The sequence below is a fragment of the Argentina silus genome (assembly GCF_951799395.1).
Source record: "Argentina silus genome assembly, chromosome: 3".
Classification (NCBI taxonomy): domain Eukaryota; kingdom Metazoa; phylum Chordata; class Actinopteri; order Argentiniformes; family Argentinidae; genus Argentina; species Argentina silus.
This window is the reverse complement of record NC_139657.1, coordinates 4112251-4132148: the sequence shown is the minus strand read 5'-3', so window position 1 is coordinate 4132148 and position 19898 is coordinate 4112251. Positions and strand designations below refer to the sequence as shown.

At 45.0% G+C, this 19898-nt stretch overlaps 2 protein-coding genes across 4 annotated transcripts; one reads left to right on the top strand and one right to left on the bottom strand.

The window, feature by feature from the left end:
- Positions 1-386: 386 nt before the first annotated feature.
- caprin1b (cell cycle associated protein 1b) lies at positions 387-12164 on the bottom strand. 3 transcript variants are annotated; one of them, XM_083666821.1, is made up of 18 exons: positions 12117-12164; positions 8869-9048; positions 8320-8382; positions 8090-8176; positions 7575-7813; positions 7198-7280; positions 4544-4702; positions 4340-4392; positions 4146-4229; positions 3674-3844; positions 3435-3543; positions 3123-3175; positions 2787-2915; positions 2297-2443; positions 1952-2105; positions 1456-1674; positions 1112-1218; positions 387-987 (listed from the first exon to the last, which is right to left on the bottom strand). In XM_083666821.1, the coding sequence occupies exons 2-18, from the start codon at positions 9046-9048 to the stop codon at positions 901-903; spliced, it is 2124 nt and encodes a 707-aa protein (XP_083522947.1). In that variant the 5' UTR covers positions 12117-12164; the 3' UTR covers positions 387-900. The 3 variants fall into 3 exon arrangements, with proteins under 3 accessions (XP_083522947.1, XP_083522946.1, XP_083522948.1); XM_083666820.1 differs by lacking the exon at positions 12117-12164 and adding an exon at positions 9814-9940; XM_083666822.1 differs by lacking the exon at positions 12117-12164 and adding an exon at positions 9814-9940 and having other exon boundaries at positions 2787-2897.
- Positions 12165-14032: 1868 nt separating this feature from the next.
- Positions 14033-17101, top strand: lmo2 (LIM domain only 2 (rhombotin-like 1)). The gene is made up of 3 exons (XM_083666247.1): positions 14033-14638; positions 15504-15719; positions 16112-17101. Exons 1-3 carry the CDS (start codon positions 14541-14543, stop codon positions 16332-16334), a joined length of 537 nt encoding a protein of 178 aa, XP_083522373.1. The 5' UTR covers positions 14033-14540; the 3' UTR covers positions 16335-17101.
- Positions 17102-19898: the final 2797 nt, after the last annotated feature.

Sequence of the window (19898 nt, the reverse complement as noted above, 5' to 3'; positions counted from 1 at the left end):
ACATCTAAATTACCACACTCAGAGCGGTCTATAAATAGACAAATCAAGCCCACAAAATGTTTTTGTAATTGCACCAACTAAAACCACTTATTTGTAATTATTGTGGAATACCAAGGGTGCATTGACTAAGCAAAGGCCTAACCCAGAGAAATAATAAATAACATCTCTCCTGTTTGTCTTACAGCACAAGCTGCTATTCAACAACTGCTTTCTGCAATCATCCCCAAGGAGGGACACTCCCTAGCATAAACCATATCATTCATTCTATGGAGAACGCATTGACATAAAGAACACAACATTCCCTCAGAACTCCCCCATTCAGCAACCCTTTGCATCAGACACTTGAATCACATAAGACACTGGACACACCAACCAGAAAGCAAGGGTAATGCAACACATCTTTATTGAAACTCTTGAAGCAACATCAATTTACAAACTGAGGAATTGGGAGCTTCTTTAAAAATGTTACAAAAAAAAAAAAAAAAAATGCTTTTAGAACCCAAATGACTTTGTTAGCAAAAGAAAAGGGTGTTGGGCAGAGAAAGAAAAAGAAATACTCCCGGGATTGGACCAGCAGTGGCAGGTATTTTTGTGTTTTATTTTATACAAAAAATAAATTAATGAAATCTTTCAAGTTTACAGGAATATTTGTTTCAAACACAGGCTTGCTTAGAACCGTGACAATAAGGATTTACAGCTTGGCTTGTGTTTAGACTCGTTAAAACATTAATATTTTTAAATCATCAAAGCAGGCAAACTTTGATAAAAAAGCCAGGAAAAAATACCACTGATGAGAAACAAAAAGAGGACATAAGTGAGCTGGGGCAAATGCATTCTCGATTTCTGAATGTTCAGTGTGGCAGAAGTTGTCAGATAGAGTCAGTCATAAGCACAGATCTCTCAGGATCGCATAGCCTGAGCGTTGCCTCGTGAGACTCCTCTAGGTCCCTGGCCGGCTCCTCGCTTGTAGCCTTGTTGATAACCGTCCTGAGGAAAACAGAGAGACAAACAGACATCATTGACATTGCAGAGAAACTACCCCTTCAAATGCCCATGGCAAGGTGAGCCGCCCCCCCCCCCCCCCCCCGTGTGTGAATCATGAAGTCTTTACCCGCTGGTAGGTGCTGTTGGAATAGTCCCGGGGTGTGCTGAACTGGGCTTGTCCGTATCCAGAGTTTGGAGTGTTGGCGAAAGGAGGTCGGTAACCGTCATATCCACCTGTTCAATTAACACACTCCAGTTAGATACTTCCTCCATTTACACAGCATGCATTTCTGACCACCACCTCAAAACACTATCATAACGTGTACGTAGCAAGCATCAAGTCACCCTAAATCCCACACCAACTGACCAATCGAAGACTCTAAAAAGGCCCTAAGGGAAACAAGGAAGCGCTTTTGCGTCTTATGTGTGAACCTGCGAGGGCGAGCGAGGGCGGAGGGCAGGACAGGCTACCTCTGAACCCGTTGGACGAGCCCCTGTAGCCGTTGATCATGCCACGGGCGTTGCGGGGGCCGCCGCGAGGCAGGCCTCTGCTGTTGTAGAAGGACTGCGCCTGGCGGCCGAACCCTGGGCCCTGCTGGGCCGGCTGCTGGTGGCCTCCCGGGCTGGGCAGGGACTGGTGGCCTCCCGGGCTGGGCAGGGACTGGTCTTGGGAGTGGAAGGCACCAACCACTACGTATGGGGGGGGGGGGGGGGGAGAGAAATAAGATCAGACTAGTTTTGTTTGATTGCTGCTTTTATGATGTGTATGTTTTGTTAATTATGTTTAAGTTTGTTTTTTGGAAATGTTTCCGTTATCTTTTATTTTATTGCTATTAGTTTCTCCATGAGATCATATTCCAGCACAACTGACGCAGAACCAAAATGGCGAGACAAAGGATCAAACAACTTTTTTTTTGGTATTATTACAAAAGACAAGGGATAATACCGTCATTTAAAAGCTGCTCACCGGACTGCAGTTGTTCTGTCTGCATCTCTGTCTGCTCCACAGGGAGTTGTGACTGGCTGTTGAAGCCCTGGCTGTAGCTGTTCTGGTATTGGCTGGCCTGGTTCAAGGCTTCCGTCTCATTGGCTGGCGGGACAGGGGCGTTGAGGTTGAACACCTAAGGAGGGGAACAAGGCCCATTGTTAGACTGAGGGGAATCAGAGAAAAGGTCACAGGCTCATTATGGAATTAAGTCCACGTGTATGTGTGTGTGTGTGTGTGTAAGCAAAAATGCTGCATACACATTGCTAAAGCAGGTTTAATAGAATATCTGGTCCCAAAATGTGTGATCCAAGTCTAATGCCTTACTGCCTGCATGGACTGGAATGGGGCTGCGTTGACGTTGATGCCACTGGTGTGGGGTGACTTGGAGACGGACTGGAAGGCCTGTGTCTGAGAGGCGGGGGGGAGAGCCGAGGAGGGAGGGGCCTGTTCCGACGACAAGGACATGGAGGCCTGAGGGAGGAAATCAATCAATGTCAGATTCATGACCAGATCTCTTACAGATACACACACAACTCGCATGGTTCTATGAGCAAGACAAAGGGCAGGCAGTGGAGAGCTGAAGACAGGCTCGTAAACCAAAAACAAATCAACCAGGTCACTTAATTCAATACATTTTGCATTCCATTTAGAAACCATTCTTCACTGCCAGCCATGGGAGGCGGACGGGCTCATTGTGATGCATGGAATGGAATCCAACACACGTGCACCAGCCTCCCCCTGTTGCCAACCAATACCAAATGTATCCATCCATCTCCCACTCGTGGTGCGTGATGAGCCCATGACGGAGGTTTACCTGAATGGGTTCGATGGAGTCTGTCTGTGGCCGGGGGTCTGGCGTGTGTGAGGACTGGTACATGGGGGGCGAGCTGGAGTAAGCTTCAGGCGTAGGGGAGACCATGGGGACCTGGGAATGAGAAGAGTACTTCACTTACTTTATTAAATTGTAGTTCTACAGGGACAACACACATTCAAATCAACATTTCTGTAAGTGTGCCAGTTTTAGCCAACTGGCTAATTTACAAATGTAGTCCCTGGACAGATAAGACATCAAGACACCGGCCCTCTCCACCACAGAGATGGTGACGCTGTTCAGGACACATTATCATACTCCTGTCAGAGAAATACTCACTTGTGTGGGTTCAGGCTGCACTGGAACGCTGTTGGGTTGTGATAAGCGGGATTCTGTGTTAAATGGAGGGAAGACAATCCATGAGATCATTAACAAAACTTGTAAATGGTACAAGTTGTAAATCCAAGTTGTAAAGCCACAAATCTATAAAACAGGTGTTCATTTGGCAATACCATGCTTTTATTGGACATGTATATGGAACCATGTGATGTACATCCAGCACACGAGTGCTAATGGACTGTCAACATCAGCAGCTCCAAGCAGGCACTCTAAAGCAGTCGTCAACAGTGACGGTGAACTTGGAGGACTTACCTGGAGGACACACCATCTGAGGCAGGTCCATGTTCGGAGCGGGCTTCATGGGCTGGGCTGACACAATGGCTGGGTCTATGGGCTGTCCGTCAAAATCCAGCATGGAGTCCTGGGAAAGCAGTAATATGCCATTAAGACAGCAGAATGACTGGATACACTTATTATATATATGATCCCAGTGGGAATCAAACCCACAACCATTCTGTCACCCACCAGTAAGATGGCAGCTAGCTCCTCACCTGCATGAAGTTGTAAGGCCCCTGCATCTGAGCCATGAGGTCCTGGACCACCTGCTTCCTGACCACGGGGTCTGCAGGGGGCGTGGGCGTGGCAGAATTCAGCGAGTGGGTTTCCAGGGCGACAGGGGGAGGGGCCGACTGCACAGGCTGTTGCTGCATGGCACTCACCGCCTGAAGGGGGAGGAGCCAAGTTAGCAGCTGTCATGGCAACAAGGGACTTGAAAGGGGGCCCCCCACTCTATAACCACACTAACCCTAAAGAGGACAACCTGTAGCTTTGTGTGGTGCAAGGGAGGCTAGTGGGAGGTAGAAAATCGGAGGACGGGCTCATTGTAAGGAATGGAATGAGGAATGGCATCAACCATTCCCCATTCCTTTCCATGCAGCCCGTCCTCCGATTTCTACCTGGTGTGGTGCCACTTGTGAGTGACTGGTCTCATAGAGATGCCTGAAGTCTGTAGGAGCATCATACCGCTGTTTCCGTGGTCCAATCATCTCCCTGCTCCTTGTCACTGCTGCTGTATGCTGTGTCTGGAATGAACTGTCTGTTTACAAACTGCAAGGGAACAGATGGTGGCCTAATGTTAGCATACATTAGCATAGCGGGACTTCAAACACCAGTCTCATGACGACAAAATGTCAGCAGGTATGAACTCATCACCTCACCTCTGTAGCTTCAACCTCAATGGGCTCAATATACTCCTCCACAATTTCACCTTCTGTATTAAAAAAAATTAAAAAAAGAAAAAAGAAAAGAAAAGAAGAAAGGGATTCTTAGAATGCGGTTTGTCACATTATTTAGAAAAAACTGCACTGAGGTACAATGGTTTCTCAGATCCAGGGTTTCTCAGAATGACAATAGAATGTGACCTGTATCAACTGGCTGCTCCTCTGCCTCTGAAGAGTCCGCTGCGGCTGCCTGCAGCTCCTCTTCCTCCTCTTCCTCACACACACCGTTCTGGTGGGACTGGGCTTTGTCAAAGTACCCGCTTAGCAGCACCCGGTCCAGGGCCTCCTTCAGTGCTTTGTCTGTGGGGGGGAAGACAACAACCATAAAACCATTCAAAAAGCTTTCCCCAACCTCATCCCCAGGCTGTTGCCCACAACATATAAGCCTTTAATAACCGCAACTAAAACCCTTAGTGGGAGTGAATTTACCGAGTAAAGGATTTGTCATCATGATTTGATCTAAGCCAATCACACGACCGCGAGGCGTGGCTCCAGATCAGAAACGTGTGGGGGAAGGTGTTGTGGGAGATGATTGGTCGGTAGATCAAGCAGATTAAGCCTATGGCTATGCGACCGGCAGATTCTGGATTCGATTCTGGCCAATCAATGTAAACGATGGTTAGTTGATTGACCCAAGGTTAGTTGATTGAACAGGTTCCGCTGAAGTGGATTGATCCAAGTTAATTAATGCTTACATGCATCCAAGCACTCAAGCGCTAGTCTCAAGGAAACACAATTAAAAAACATGACTTTGTATTAAATCATGTATTGGGTGGTGTGTCCGGTATGGTGCTGTGTTGGCCTATTTGGATACACAGCAGTACTTGATGGCCAAAAAGCTATTATATTGTATTGATGAGAAAGTCAGCACGCTGTAGAGTCAAAGCCCAAGGGTGCATCTCAATGGTCTTAAAGCTGCAGTGGGTGGATTTTTTTCATTACAGTTTGGTGAAGATGTCATTGCACTTCGTCACCTATGAGTATGTAAAATGTTCTAAGAGAAGATCCAGCATCGATGGCTGCCCCTCGCTCTGCAATCGCTCTCAAATGTCTGCACTCTCCCGATTTGCCTCCTGCAGCTTTAAGTGGAATCTTCACCTCTGCGTCGAGGAGAAATGATGAATGAGGAGAAACCCAGATGCCTGTGCAATATAATAATGTATGCCATTTAGCTTTTATCTAAAGCGGCTTACATTGCAGTAAGTGCGCACATTTTTCAAGTATATACGATCCCAGAGGGAAACGAACAGACAACCTAAACGTTGTAAGCGCCATGCTCTACCAACGGAGCAACAGAGGACCGTGTGTGTGTGTGTGTGTGTGTGTGTATCTCCCGACAGGATCCACAGCGAGGACGTGAGCCTTCACTACAGGTTTATGAGAGAGACTGCTCTACCCCCCGTGTTGGCCACATAGGACACTGCAGTCCTACACGAGCATAAAAGGGGTTTCTAAAAAAAAAGCTGTTCCAAGTTAACTAAGCAACTGCTGTGCTAAACAGATAATTTTAAAAAGTATGGACAATAACAATCTCTTCATTATGCAAGCCTTGGCTTTTCAGGCTGAGGCAGGATTGGTCCAAGGCTGTGCACTACTTTCTCTGCCAGCCAGCGCCTGATGCCAGGAGGTCCACTATTCCCTCGGGTCACCATCGAAGTTCTCCTAGAGGAGGTGACAGGCTTGGCTAGTCTCGTTAAGCTGAATCGGGTCACTAATATCCCCGTAGAGCTCCAGAGTGCTGGGCAGGCGGTTCTGTCTGAATGGGTCTCTGAGTGGGGGAACCACAGGCGACATGGCCACTGGCACTTTGCCCCACTGCTGAGTCAGGATAAGCCCTCAACATTTCAGCCCTCTGGCAGAATGCACTGCTCTGTGTATGTGCCACAGGGCCAGACTGCTCAGAATGCAGCAATCCTATACCCACAGGGCCCGGTTATTCAGATCGCAGCACTGAACACGTGCTGAACTTCAGCATTTCACAAGGCACCATTCCTTATAGCCCTTAATATTCATTTAAGCAGAACTAGCAGAGTCTATTGCCCTAGGCCCACTATTGTCAAAGTGGGGTATGCGTACCCCCGGGGGTACGTGGAACGATCTAGGGGGTACGCAAAATAAATCTGTGATTTACCTTCCCAAACAGTCCTGTTGAATAGCCGACTGCAGTCTCAGTACCAAAAATAAATGCATGCACCCTATCCAACAGAATAATATTATCACAACGTCTAATATGTAAGGGTTGATGTTCATAAAATATAAATTAGGCTACAAAATAACAGACAGTGGGTACATGACTGTTAAAAGTTTGGGAACCACTGCCCGAGGCTACAAGCACTACTTTTCTCCCGGCCCTGAAGGCCGCCTGAGGAGATGCTGTGAAACTTGATTCATGCAAGAGTTATGTGACGGCTCTGAACTTCCAGTGCAAGTCCAAACACAGAGCAGTCTCAGTATTTTCTGATTGCTCCTTAACAAGCCATCCACCACAATGTCCTGCCAAATATTTCCCCACCTGCCGGGCAACTAAATGAAGACACAGTCAGTATGAGTCTTGAATAATGAATGCCTTTCCTGTCTAGAAGACTAATAATCAAACAAAAAGTCATTGGCTTAGCTGAAAGTGGTAAAATGAGCAAGGAAGAGGAAAGGAAAAATCCCTGGGACGGAGGAAAAAAGCCCTGCAGGAATACTTGACATCCACTGGCATTTGAAGGGGGGAAAAGGACAAAGGGGCCTTTTGGCAGCTCACAACCACTCCACACAGAAAGGATAGCGCAGTTCTGCATTTGACCTACATGTTGTTCCTGCCACAGCCTTGTCCTTCCCTTCCAACAGATCCCAGAGATGTTGAGACGCCTCTTCATACTGGTCAGTCAACCTGCAAGAGAGGTAGCCACAGTTGTAACCATGGTTGCAGCTCTCTTCTCAAACCTGTCAATCCTTCAAAAAGTAAAACAGCAAAATCCAGCTTCCAAACATCACAGTTGAGGCTGAACATTACATAAGCACGATTTTCATTTTCTTGTTTGTCCTGTCAGTTCCCTCATCTGGCTACATGTAATACAATAGACAAATAAATGATATGCCCCAAGTCAATAATCTGATGTTCATGAAAAACAACACACCACCACACTCCTCTTAGTCCATTTCATTGGGAGCTGCTCACACTGACCTGATGTTCTGGTCACGCTCCGGCCCCACTAGCTTGTAGAACTCGTCCAGGGCAGTGAGGTCGCCGTCTGTCAGGAGCGAGGAGCCCCCAGCGCCCTGCCTCAGCTCCTGCCGTACGCCGTCCTCCCCCAGGCGGTCCAGGAGGAACTGCAGCTCCAGGACCGTCTTCAGCCTCTTCTGTTCAGCCTCCTCCCGCTGTAGCTGTTCCCGCCGAGCAGCCTTCTTCACCGCCTTCTGGATCTGAGGTCAGAGAGACAAGGACCCGAGTCAGCCACACCAAACCTATTTTTCCTCACTACAGAGCAGAACTGAGCTGAGCAGAACTGAGCTGTACTTGGCTAGCCTCGTTATGCAACAAACCACAGTTGATGAAACAGAGCTGGAAAGGACAATATGATGGTGAAATATCCCAGCAAGCACAGTACGGCTGGGGTTGGCCGTGTCGTGTATAAAGCCCCCAATACATACATGACGGATCACAGCACTGTGTTACGGTAGAGTAGGAGGTGTTCTTACATCTTGCCCCAGTGCAAGGAAACTCTTCTGCAACTCTCGAGCAAACTCCAGGTTATGGGTTATTTCCTGGAATTTGGACAGGGCCTCCTAAAGAGATGAAAAGAGACATGGAAAGTATTAACATATGGGAAACTGTTATGGAGGTAGACTGACACAGTAATCATCCGGCCTGCAGTAGGAGACAATAGGATTCATGCAGAATGTGAAACACAGGCTTTTTGTTGACCCACCAGCTGATCCTGATTGAGACGATCCCCTTTATTCTTCTTGGCTTGATAATCATCCAGCTTGCCCTGTTAGACACAGAACATTTATATGCATGAGAGGGGCAACATTTCATATCATGTCAGTATCTACCAACATTAGTCAACACTCGAATCAGCCCATGCATTCTATTGTTGAACTCACACAATGGTCAGAGGCTTTTTCCTAGGATGCAATTTGATGCACATGCCAGTATTGCATTACTCGAACTAGCTAGATGAATCCTCTGGGGATATGATGCAGCGCAGTGTGTTTGTTTGTTTACACACAGATCCAAATCAATGTGTTACAGTCCTAGAAGCTCTCAAAGCAGAATGATTTTCAAATTGATGCCCTTGTGTTTTTCACTTTGACAGGAAGATAATAATTATACTAGTAAATCAGCTATGATAAGGGAGGCCTTGCCATTCCAGCACCAAGTTGCTCAGTAAACAATGGCAAAGCCTTAGACAGGGCCTAATTAGTCGTGTACATGTCACAAAGAGTGCAAAAACACTGAAACTTGGGAGATGTACCTTTTTCTTTTCCATGTTGCGAACCTTCTTATCAATGACACCCAGAACCTGCTTCATGGCTTCGGTCTGGGCTCCAGACGACTGTCCGCCAAGAGTGATCTGGCCCATTGATCCAGGAGCGGATCCCACCTCTGGGCTGGCGGACTGCACTGTCGTATTGCCGTTCATCGCTGAGGGCATCTGAATAGGCCAAATTGGGAGGTTAACAGGAGTGAGCGGCACATCAACAACTTCTGATACTTGGCGGGACAGTGCATGTATTCAGAGGTTCATAACATCAATCATTCACGAACAGAATCGAGAAGGCCTTCGAGAACGACAGCTGCAGACATCTAGAAAGCCTTTCATCAGCAACCTGTTATACAGAAACACCAGGAGCGCGATGGGGTGACTTACCATTGTTGACACTGACGGTACCTAGTACACTAGTAGCCGGGTAACTTTGTTTACAATACTGTCAGGATTCTTGGTTTGTTGACATTCATCACCAAGAATCAGCCAAAATGAACCGATTAAGTGCAGCTGGTAACGAGGCTACAGCTGGTAGTTAACCATTATCAGTGTTTACTACGAACTGAGCTCAACAGTATCTGGCCAGATTAAACTATTAGCTACCTAGCTAGCAACCATCGCATCGAGCCCTTCTTCGCATTTACCGTTAGATTTGATTCAGCAGCGTCGCAAGCTAGGCAATGCTACCGATTAATCTTGACGACGATACATTAGGTAACTGCGACATTTTCTGAGGAATGAAACGCTGCCTTGTTCGCTATCTCGCCAGCTAGCTGGTTTAACGGCTAGCTAATCGGCATGACAATGAATTACCTCGAGCAGTGAATGATGCACACTGCCACTACTGTACTGGGCTAGCTAGCGAACTGTGGCTAGCTAATGATGAGATGGTGATAACCTCTCCTGATTTGCGCTTAACGTGTATGTGCTTACCTTGACGCTCTATGTATCCACAGGGGAGCTTTTTGGCGAGAGAAATGTGATAGCCGCGGGTCTTCAACTGTATTGCTTTTATTTTCTCTTTCTATACAATGTGGGATCCGCCCCGCCGGCCTCACCGACAACTGAGAAGGTTTGATAGGCGAAGTAACTCTTTATAATGGCAAAGGTCCCTTTTCAGCTGTCCAAGATATGCCAGACTGATCGAAGCAGAAGAAACAAATCAACTGCGACAACAAAAAACAATTTACAGCAATTGTCTTGTTCTGAATGTGGACCAATAAATAATCAACTAGATCTACCAATGATATGTATAACGCATGACCAATGCATTTTCGCATGAACTGGCAAAATGCGCATAACCGTCTTGGCCAAAAATCTGCAAAATCACTTGCAATATCAGCTGCAAAGATATCTAATAATGTTCTTGTGACTGATTTAATGAAGAGTCAAGGCATTGTCAAACATGCATGTCAGTTACAACTGATGTTCGAATTCAAGCTTTTGTACACAATGCATATTTTGGTTAAAAATAGAGCTACATCTAGCTTGACTGCAAATAATGTAAACGAGCTGGGCCTATTCATGAAGAGTTCTGAGACGTAGTTGCTCTGAGAAATCTTGCACCGTGACTTAATATTGAGCTACATCACACCATCAAGATTCATTGATGCATTAGTTAATCTAAATGCTATCAGCAGGGGGCAGTAAAGTACTTTAACTAGAGTGGGTGTTTAGGGCACTCACTTAACCAAAGAAGTCGCTGTTTTACTTTTGAGCTGCCCACCTGTACAGATTCAGGGAACCTCCTAAGCACAGGTTTGTGCAGTAAGACTCACCCTAAAGAATGTTTGCATTTAATTTGAATCCCCCCCTCTCTCCACACACACACACACACACACACACACACACACACACACACACACACACACACACACACACACACACACACACACCCCAATTGACAAAACTCTCACCTTTAAATGGCAAAACAATTATCAAGAGAGAATCCTTTGAATTCATCTAATTTGGGTAAATGGCTTCACTATTCCTCATTTCAATGGCTATAGCTCTTATCTACAGTATTCTTATAGGCGCATCCTTCATAGGTTGATTCTGATGTTTATACTTCAGATTAGAGCACATATTTCACGTCAAAGTCCGCCACAGCGCAAACTAACCAGAGTTCTTAAGAATGTGAAATCAGCTCGCATGAGGTTTTGCTTGGCAAATACAGGAAGCAGTTAACATGGCTGCACTGCTCTTTGATTGCACTGCTCCATTGAAAGGGTGTTTTCTTTTAGGGATAATACTGATTATGGGAGGATCCCAAGGGGAAGCGAAGCTCCCTTTCAACGAGTGACTCATTTCCGCAGCCTGCTGTATTTCAGTCAGACAACAGGGTTGTCCCCCCATTTTTCTAAACTAGAGAGGCCAGGCTGGTTCTGGCTCTGACCCTTGGACCTTTCAGCGGGAGATTCTTAAGCCATCAACTTGATTCTCCTCACAGGTCTCTGCTCTCAATTCCTCGCGGTAACAATGCTAAATCATACGTCTACCTTAGAGGTGGACCAGAGAGAGGCACTGGTGGGGAGCTTTGAAAAAGGAGCCAATAATCGCTTCGGTTCAGATTAGACAGGAAGCAGTAGCCTGCCTATTGCTGTTCCAGAGTTTGCACTGAGAGTCAACAACATCTCCAGAGCTCTCTCATTGCAGGAAATACTGTAGGCCTGTATGTGTATTAGTCAGTCTGTGAAGGATGATTACCTTTGTCCTGCCAGTTGATTAACCCTAATTAGAAAGTGCATAAAACAAGGGAAACCCCCCCCCCCCATCTCTAGGGGTGTAACTAGGTACTGTATAATCCAATAAGAGACATAATCTGATATGCTGTGATATCTTTCATGACCCCCAAAGTTCAAAACTTTTACTAGGAAGTACCAAACTTTGACCTAATTCTCAATTAATTCACATGGTTTTGTGTCATGATTAAAGAGAGGAACAATTGGTTTCTGAAAACAGTTTTACTGTTTGCTTTGCCCTGACTCTCATTTTCCACTTGCCCTGAAATTCCACACAGCCTTCAACTCCATAGTGCTTTCAATGCCAAACAGCCAAAACAGGAAGCTAGACATGAGTGACACCACTTCCCAAAAGGTCATCTAGATTCTTAACTGTTTGCATCCCATTTTCATGGTTAGATATTGGGGCAAGTAAGAGAGGTATTTTATGTAGATCTTCTCTTCAAAGACTATCAGAGCCTCATTAAGTGAATACAAGGCCAGGAGCCTACTTACTGTTATCGTCGGATGTTCATCCTGTTCAGTTGTAATGGATTCTGAAGTTCAAACAAAAACAACAGCATGTTTTAATGAGAAACTGCATGGTGTGCTCATTTGATTTAGTTATCTATTCTTCCTGGGTGGGGGAAGGAGATGGCTTACCAAAAAAAAATACGAAATTAGAGTAAAGTGTTTCTCATGTACCAATTAGATTAAAAGGAATCTAGCAAGGCCAGAGAGGGGCTCTCCTGCCAAAATTATGACAAGGTTTCTATGATGCTCTGTGTTCTTTACCCTTTATCAGGTTGAGCCATCTGCAGTCAGCCAGTCTATCAGGACAGCCAAGTGAGGGGAGCCATGGGGGGTAGGAAGTAAGCACCACAGGCTGTTCAGGGCCTGGTGCATCAAATCCACAGGAAATAGTGGATGTCTTGAGGATATACATCATCACATCATGTCAGCACCAACTGTACAGGTTTTACTATCATCCCAAATTCTTGTTTTAGAACCTCTGGATATCTGATATGGCATTTCTTAAAGGACATCAAGCATAATTCATTTACTACCTGTGACATTAAATCATAGTAGGTTGCGTAGAATTTACAGTATATTTTATATATTGAGATTTACAGATTTATATAGAAACAAACCTGATGTCAATTAGGCAGAGTGAGTTATCAAAATAGTGCTGTGTTTAGACGTTTCTGTCAAAGCTAATGCCTTGCTTTCCTAGAGAGTTGTGATCCTCTATGTACCTCAGTATACTGCTCTCTCTCTGTCGAGCTGCTTCAGATCCAGTTGGCACAGGGCATTGCTGTGCTCCAGGGGTGTAGATAGAAATGGGAGAACAGGCTCATTGTAATGCATGGAGTGGAATGAGGAACGTGTGTTTGATACCATTCCTCATTCCATTCCATGCATTACATTGAGCCCGTCCTCCGATTTCCACCTCCACCAGCCTCCCCCTGCTGTGCTCTGGGGCTCCCTCAGTTCTTTCTCTATATCTGTCCACTGGTCGTACACAACTAGGCACCAGGGTCTAGCCGCAAGGTGTGTTCAGCCTACATTTTAGCATCTGCTGGGGGGAATCCACTCGCCCTACCCTTTACGTCTGGCCTGAGGAACTGAATCTACCCACTCTCAGTGCGGGGTGCTTTATCTCTCTGCCCAGTCCAACCGCTGTCTCTGGCCCTCCCTCCAACAGGCAGCCCTGGGGCTTTGGCAGCAGATAAGAGGAAGGCTCCCAAACAACGTTGGTTGAGGATGGGTGTGAGGACGCAGATTATGTAGAGAGAAAAGGCTCACTTTCTGTGTTTTGGTTTCGGAAAACCTTTTGAGGAAGTTAGTTTTGACTGAATTACTGTGCTGGTTTAAGGGAGTTTACTCATTATATTCCAGTTAATTTGATTTTAGCTAGTTATTAGTGGGCCATGGTATTCTGCAATGAGTCTAAGATGAACATGCAATTGCATGAATATTCTAACTAACAGCATCATACTTGCTACCCAATAGTTGCTGGATGGTCCAGTTTTATTAGAAATGGTTAAGGAACAGTCTATGGTAAACTTCAATTACAAAAACATGGTTAAAACATGAAGTTATGATCTTATACCTGACATCTTCTATACATGACAATTAGCACATAACTGATCTACGGTCATTGGTCCAGTTAAAACTTTAAGCGAGGCTAATGTGAATTTAATTAAAGGTGTAGGACTTTTAAATGACTTGCTCATATCTCACAAATAATAACAAATGCGTGACATTTGACACGTTGTTGCCATTAAGAGCAGCCTATGTTGAACTCGTGACCCCAGTTTAGTCACGACTTACTCCAATCATGCATGAAGGAGGTTAGCTGAACCTTTGGCAGGCTATCTGTCGCTTTAAGAACGATTTCCCTCCATTGTCAAACAGTCGTGAGCAGGAAGAGGCAGACGAAACCAGAAACCGAGGGGCCGAGGTATTTAAAAACACGATGCCGCACAATAACTAGACCGCAGCTTCATTCGCAGGACAGAGCGCGTCAACGGACAGCAGGCATAAAAAGGCGCACTGAGAAAGCGACTCAAGCTAGAAACGTTTTAATTATAACAAGCGAATTGGGTAATATACAACGCAGTCGCCTTTGAATAATTAAATGCACTTATGAGGGAAATATTAATGTCACCGCGGTATATACGTTGCCTCAGGAAATGAGAAGAGCGTCCATCATGGTAGAGACGTCACATGTCACACTTACCCTGTAATGCTATTTGGACTTCATTTTGATTAAAATATTGCCAAATATAAAAGGAATACAAAAATACGCGCGCAGCTGACGTTTTTATTATAAGAGCAGGTGCAGTGCGTCCACCCGGAATTTACCGTTGTGCGAATGCACAATTTGACTGCTCTGTCATTTGCTGCTTCGGATCGGATCACAGAGAGCGGACTCTGATGCTTGTGGCTGAACAACTTGAATGTCAACATTACAGAATTAATCATCTTTCGGGAATGGCATCCGCAATTGAGAGAAAGACGTTGGATGGCAACGAGTAAGTTGCCAAATTATACAGCAATTCCCTCTTCAAAGGAGATTTAGTATAAACCTGTGATGTTTAATTCAAGGACGCACGATGCTTTCAGTACTGACTTACGGTGCTGGAGAATACAGTTATCTAGTATTGTGGACTATTACATCGTAATCAATTAAGAATGTAGGCTGTAAAGATAAAAGTTTCCTATAGGCATATTGAGAGATGGGACAATTTGACCAACTTAGATGAAAGAACTATCAGCATTGCTAAATTACAAACATCAACATACATTATTTAACAGTTTGACATTGTCGGTTTGGTTTTAAATGCAGATCATATAGCACCCAAGTGTCCAACCAGATTACTCTCTGTTGATAATTAATTGTACTCACTTCTGAAGAAGAACTGTTTGTTTAGTTTTGTTTAAAATAACTGTTATTTTATTTAAATAGAGTATAACGCCTCACTTATATGGCATGATGTTTTTTCCATATCAGTTGTATTATACATGTCGGCCTGCAGGCATTTCCCACACATTCTCTCACCACTATGATCTAATGAAAGTGGTCATGAAGTTACTGGAGCATAGAGCAATGGCTCCCTCCTGTGGGTTAACCAAGATTTGATAACATCATATTTGGAAATGATATTTAATTAAATAACTATTGTATAATGAAAACATATTACAGAGAGTTATTTTGGTAAACCCTCAGATTATTATTATTTTTTTTTACAAATGTTATGTTGTATTACGTGTTTGTGGGTGATTTTGAAATTGAGTCAGGCGGTTGAATCCGACCATGTTCAACAGCGTCCAACAGCATAGGCTTACAGCATAGGCATTACAACGTCCTAATGTGGTCTCTCTGTACTGTGGCCACAGTGAGCCGGTGGATGAGGTCCTCCAGATGCCACCGTCCCTGCTGACGTGCGGTGGGTGTCACCAGCGCATCGGCGACCGCTTCTTCCTGAAGGCCATAGAGCAGTACTGGCACGAGGACTGCCTGAGCTGTGACCTGTGTGGCTGCAGACTGGGGGAGGTGGGACGCAGGCTCTACTACAAACTGGGACGCAAGCTGTGCCGGAGAGACTACCTCAGGTCGGTACCATATGACACCATGCTGCCAACTGACATTTGCATGTTATAACATATATATATGTTATAACACACACATGTATATATATATATATGTGTGTGTGTGTGTGTGTGTACACTGTATGTCTGAGCAGTGTACAGTGTTACATTGTATTTGTTCATCACCTCATGTGTTATTCAGTTATTCCTATATTATGCAGTATACAGTGTGTTTGGCTTTGATGGTCTTAGTCTGAATTTATGTGTGTCCACCCTGAGTGGGATTGGCTTCCCCCTAAGAGTCTGGATCTTCCCAAGGGTTGAGGAAGCTTATAGTGTTAGCCGCTGTGCTTTGTACGCTGTGATTTGAATGACCTATAGTCCGATTTTCCCTCTTGTTCTTTAAATGCACCCAGGCTGTTCGGCCAGGACGGGCTCTGTGCGTCCTGTGAGAAGCGGATCCGTGCGTTCGAGATGACCATGCGTGTGCGTGACAAGGTGTACCACCTGGAGTGCTTTAAGTGCGCTGCCTGCCAGAAGCACTTCTGTGTGGGCGACCGCTACCTGCTCATCAACTCAGACATTGTGTGCGAACAGGACATTTTTGAGTGGACCAAGCTCAACAACAACATGGTCTAGACAAGGACTCACCACGTCTACAGTGAGAGCATCCCCTTCTCTCTCTCTCCCTCTCTCCCTCTCTCTCTCTCTGTCTCTCTCTCTCTCTCTTTCTCTCTCTCTCTCTCTCTCTCTCTCTCTCTCGATCAACAGGAAGATAATGGATCCTCAGACTAAATAGCAACAGTTTTTCGCCTCCGACAGGCTTCGTTGTACCTCTCATGTCCGTCAAACGTTTCTCCCGGTTGAAAAGGATGATGTCATTACTGCACTGCTCTCTAAAGGAGACAATGTGAAGGTTCCACCAGGGAATTACATTATCTGAGGTTCCACCCCTTTCAATGCAAAAACAAGAATGCAATGCTTTAAGGTATTCATGCAATAATCCCTGTTTTCTTACATGTGTACAGTGTATTTTAGAGATTAGATGATTTAACTAAATGTAAGACATCTACCTGGAATTTGTTGTAGTCAAACACTGTTGCATCATCTCCCAGAGAATGATGAATGAAGAACTAGTTATCAAATTTGTGATATATTTTTGCATTGAATATCTAAACATTTTCAGCAGTTCATTCTGGAGTAGCCTAATGAATGACTGTGCCAGAATTGGTGTCCAGAATGAGCCGGCAACGCCTCTTAGTGACCAGGGAAAGCTTACAACATAAATTCAGCTGGCTTGAAATACATTGTTTTCAATATTTATGTGTTTTGTTTTTGTAACTGTTCTGTTTTCAAGAACTATTGGATATTTTAATTATCTGATTAAACAAATTCGCATAAAGAGAGTTATAAACGTAAGTAGCCTATGTATTCTTTCCTTTCAGAGTATACATCGTATATGTGTTGAGAAGCTCTTGTTAACGGAGCAGGACGTAAGTTTGTTGGAAATCTGACGCCAATGGCCTCTGCGGCAAGATTCAGTTTCCAAGTTCAAAACAACAAAACATCCTCCCCAATAATAATCTAACCCCCTAACATGGACTTGCAGTGTCGGACATTAGGATGTTGTGTTTCTGAATGCGCGCAATATTCTAAGAGGCAGACAGAAAGACGAAATCTGTGAGAACACCCCTGGCAGTAACATGCGTGTATGCAAATGTCAGGTGGGACACTCCATTTTAGAAAGCGATTTCTCCAGACCAAAATAGCATTCGTAAATGAAAGATTTCTTCCAAGGGATCTCATTCCCCGAGCGCTACCGGCTAAACACAGTCATTACAACCATCAGGAAGCTTTTAGAAATCTTGAATGTTACATACTGGACCTTTAAGACATTGACATACAGAAGGAAAAGAGCTTGACGGTTGGGGTTTGTCTTGAATTGTGAAATGTCTCAGTTTTTACCCATACAATCACAGGAAGTGTTGAAAGGACATTCCATTTAACTAGCTATTCCAAACCACAAGAGGTCACCAGAGGACTATGTACCAGAGCTGGACGTGCACCTCAATCTAAGGCACCAGGGCCCTTTACAACAGGTATCAGTGGATTCTGATAGCTTAGTGTAAACTAAATTGACCATAAATCTATTTACTTTACCTTTATCTGTGTTTATTTGCAGATTTGCCAGTCAAAACACTTAATACCCTCTCTCAGAAAAGAGGGGGAAATGAAATGAAAAACGGAGAGAAAGGTTGACGATAATAATGAGGTCATGATGTTCCCAGAATGCAACACGCAAAGGCTCTAGCCTCAGAGCTCCTTATTGCTTCCCCTTCAAAGCTGATGCCCATCATGATGATGAGGCTCAGCCCGTCATGTCTGCCAGCTGTCAGCTCCCTGGGAGCAGCCCACAAGGCGTGCTCCCCTAGTGCCATCTTATAATCCCCTGCCATCCCTAGTTATCTTTACAGGCCTAACTCACATAATTGAATCCATGAATTCCACTTGCGTGTGAGGTCGTGAATAGAAAAGGGCTTGAACGCGTTGTATTACCGGGGGTGGAAGAGGAGCATCGCTAACAGACATACTAACAAGTGGTTTTAAGAATGTGATCGGGAAACAATTTGGGCCACATGGTAGGGAAGAGGGGAAGAAAGAAAAAAGGAAAAATGAAAAAGAAAAAAGAAAGAAGACAAAGAAAGAAGACAAAAGAAAGAAAGGCACAGAGCAGAAGCGCTACCAAGCCGTGAGATCATCTGACAATGGCTTACTGGATAAGGGAGTAATGGGAGATCAGACATGTTTAATGAAACATGAACCCACCCATGCAGAACAGAGTCGCACACAGACAGACAGGCAGACAGTTCTGTTCTCTGCCAGATGAGATATGCCAACTATTGTGTCCCACAGTAGAGAGGGGAATACACCATAGACATATACATGGCTGGAGTATACGCAGACACACAGACCGAGTCGGAGTCCTGAGCTAATGTGGAGTGTTTAGTGTTTAGAATGTTTTAATCTAGATCAGAATGACCTGGATTCTTTTTTTTTTGCGTTCCGGGATCAGATCTATCTGGCAGATTTGGAGTAGTAAAGGGGAAATCAGCCAGCTCGATCTGATCAGCTAGATCATTCTGATTCAGATTAAAAGTTTTGAAATACTGGGCCCAGGAAATGAAAGAATGATCAGGGTGCCCCTGATGCGATCCTGAAAAGAAACAGTATCCTTTGTGCTGTGTTACACTGAACCAAAGACCTGAAATAGTGTGTCTTTCTGGGGGTCTACAGTTGGTTGTTAGTTTTATTTAGTTTTTACTGTACTGGTTTAATTATGTTTTTGTTTTGTTTTTGTTTTGTAAAAAGGGCTGTATAAATAAATATGATTTGTTGATAGGCAACTGTACGGTACTGTGACACTACATGAGCACGTATCAGCGTTCGCGGTAGATGTGTTAAAGAGTGAACGCTGTATCACACGTTTTGATCTCAAAATAGAGCACACGAGACAACAGGTGCGCGTGTGTGTCCTAGTCCACTGCACCCACTGTGTCCATTGCTCTCTGAAGGAGTTCACTGGGTTTAACAAGACTGGGTCTCCTCACGACATCTCCCCACAGAACACCAACCCACAGAGACACGTACAGCACCAGCCAGCCAGGCAGACGTCCTGCTTTCCATCGCCCTGCTCTCCTCCAGCGCCCTGCGGGCTGAGCTTTACCAGAGTGCAGGCCTGACTCACACACCAGCCTCAGCAGGACTCAATAAAGCCCTGTGCCTCTTGTGTCATCCCTACCAGCTGCACACCAGTGGAGGCTGGCGGAGGTAGAAAACGGAGGACGGGCTCATGGTAATGCATAGAACGGAATGAGGAATGGTATCAAACACACAAACATGTGTGTTTGATATCATTCCCTATTCCGTTCCATGCTTTACAATGGGCCCGTCCTCCGATTTCTACCTCCGTCAGCCTCCACTACTGCACACAAGGACGGGAGTGTAGTTCTGTGTTTGTGTGCAGAAGGGGGCCTGCTTCGTCTCTAGTGCCCATGTCACAGCCGTCCTGTACAGAGAAACCTAAAATCATCCAGCTGTGCTTATGGAAACCATGGAGACTTTCTGAGGATGAAACCTTAACGTGTTGCAGCTTTTCCTTGTCAAAAGGCTCACCCACTGAAACGTGGCGTTTCTGTGTTCAGG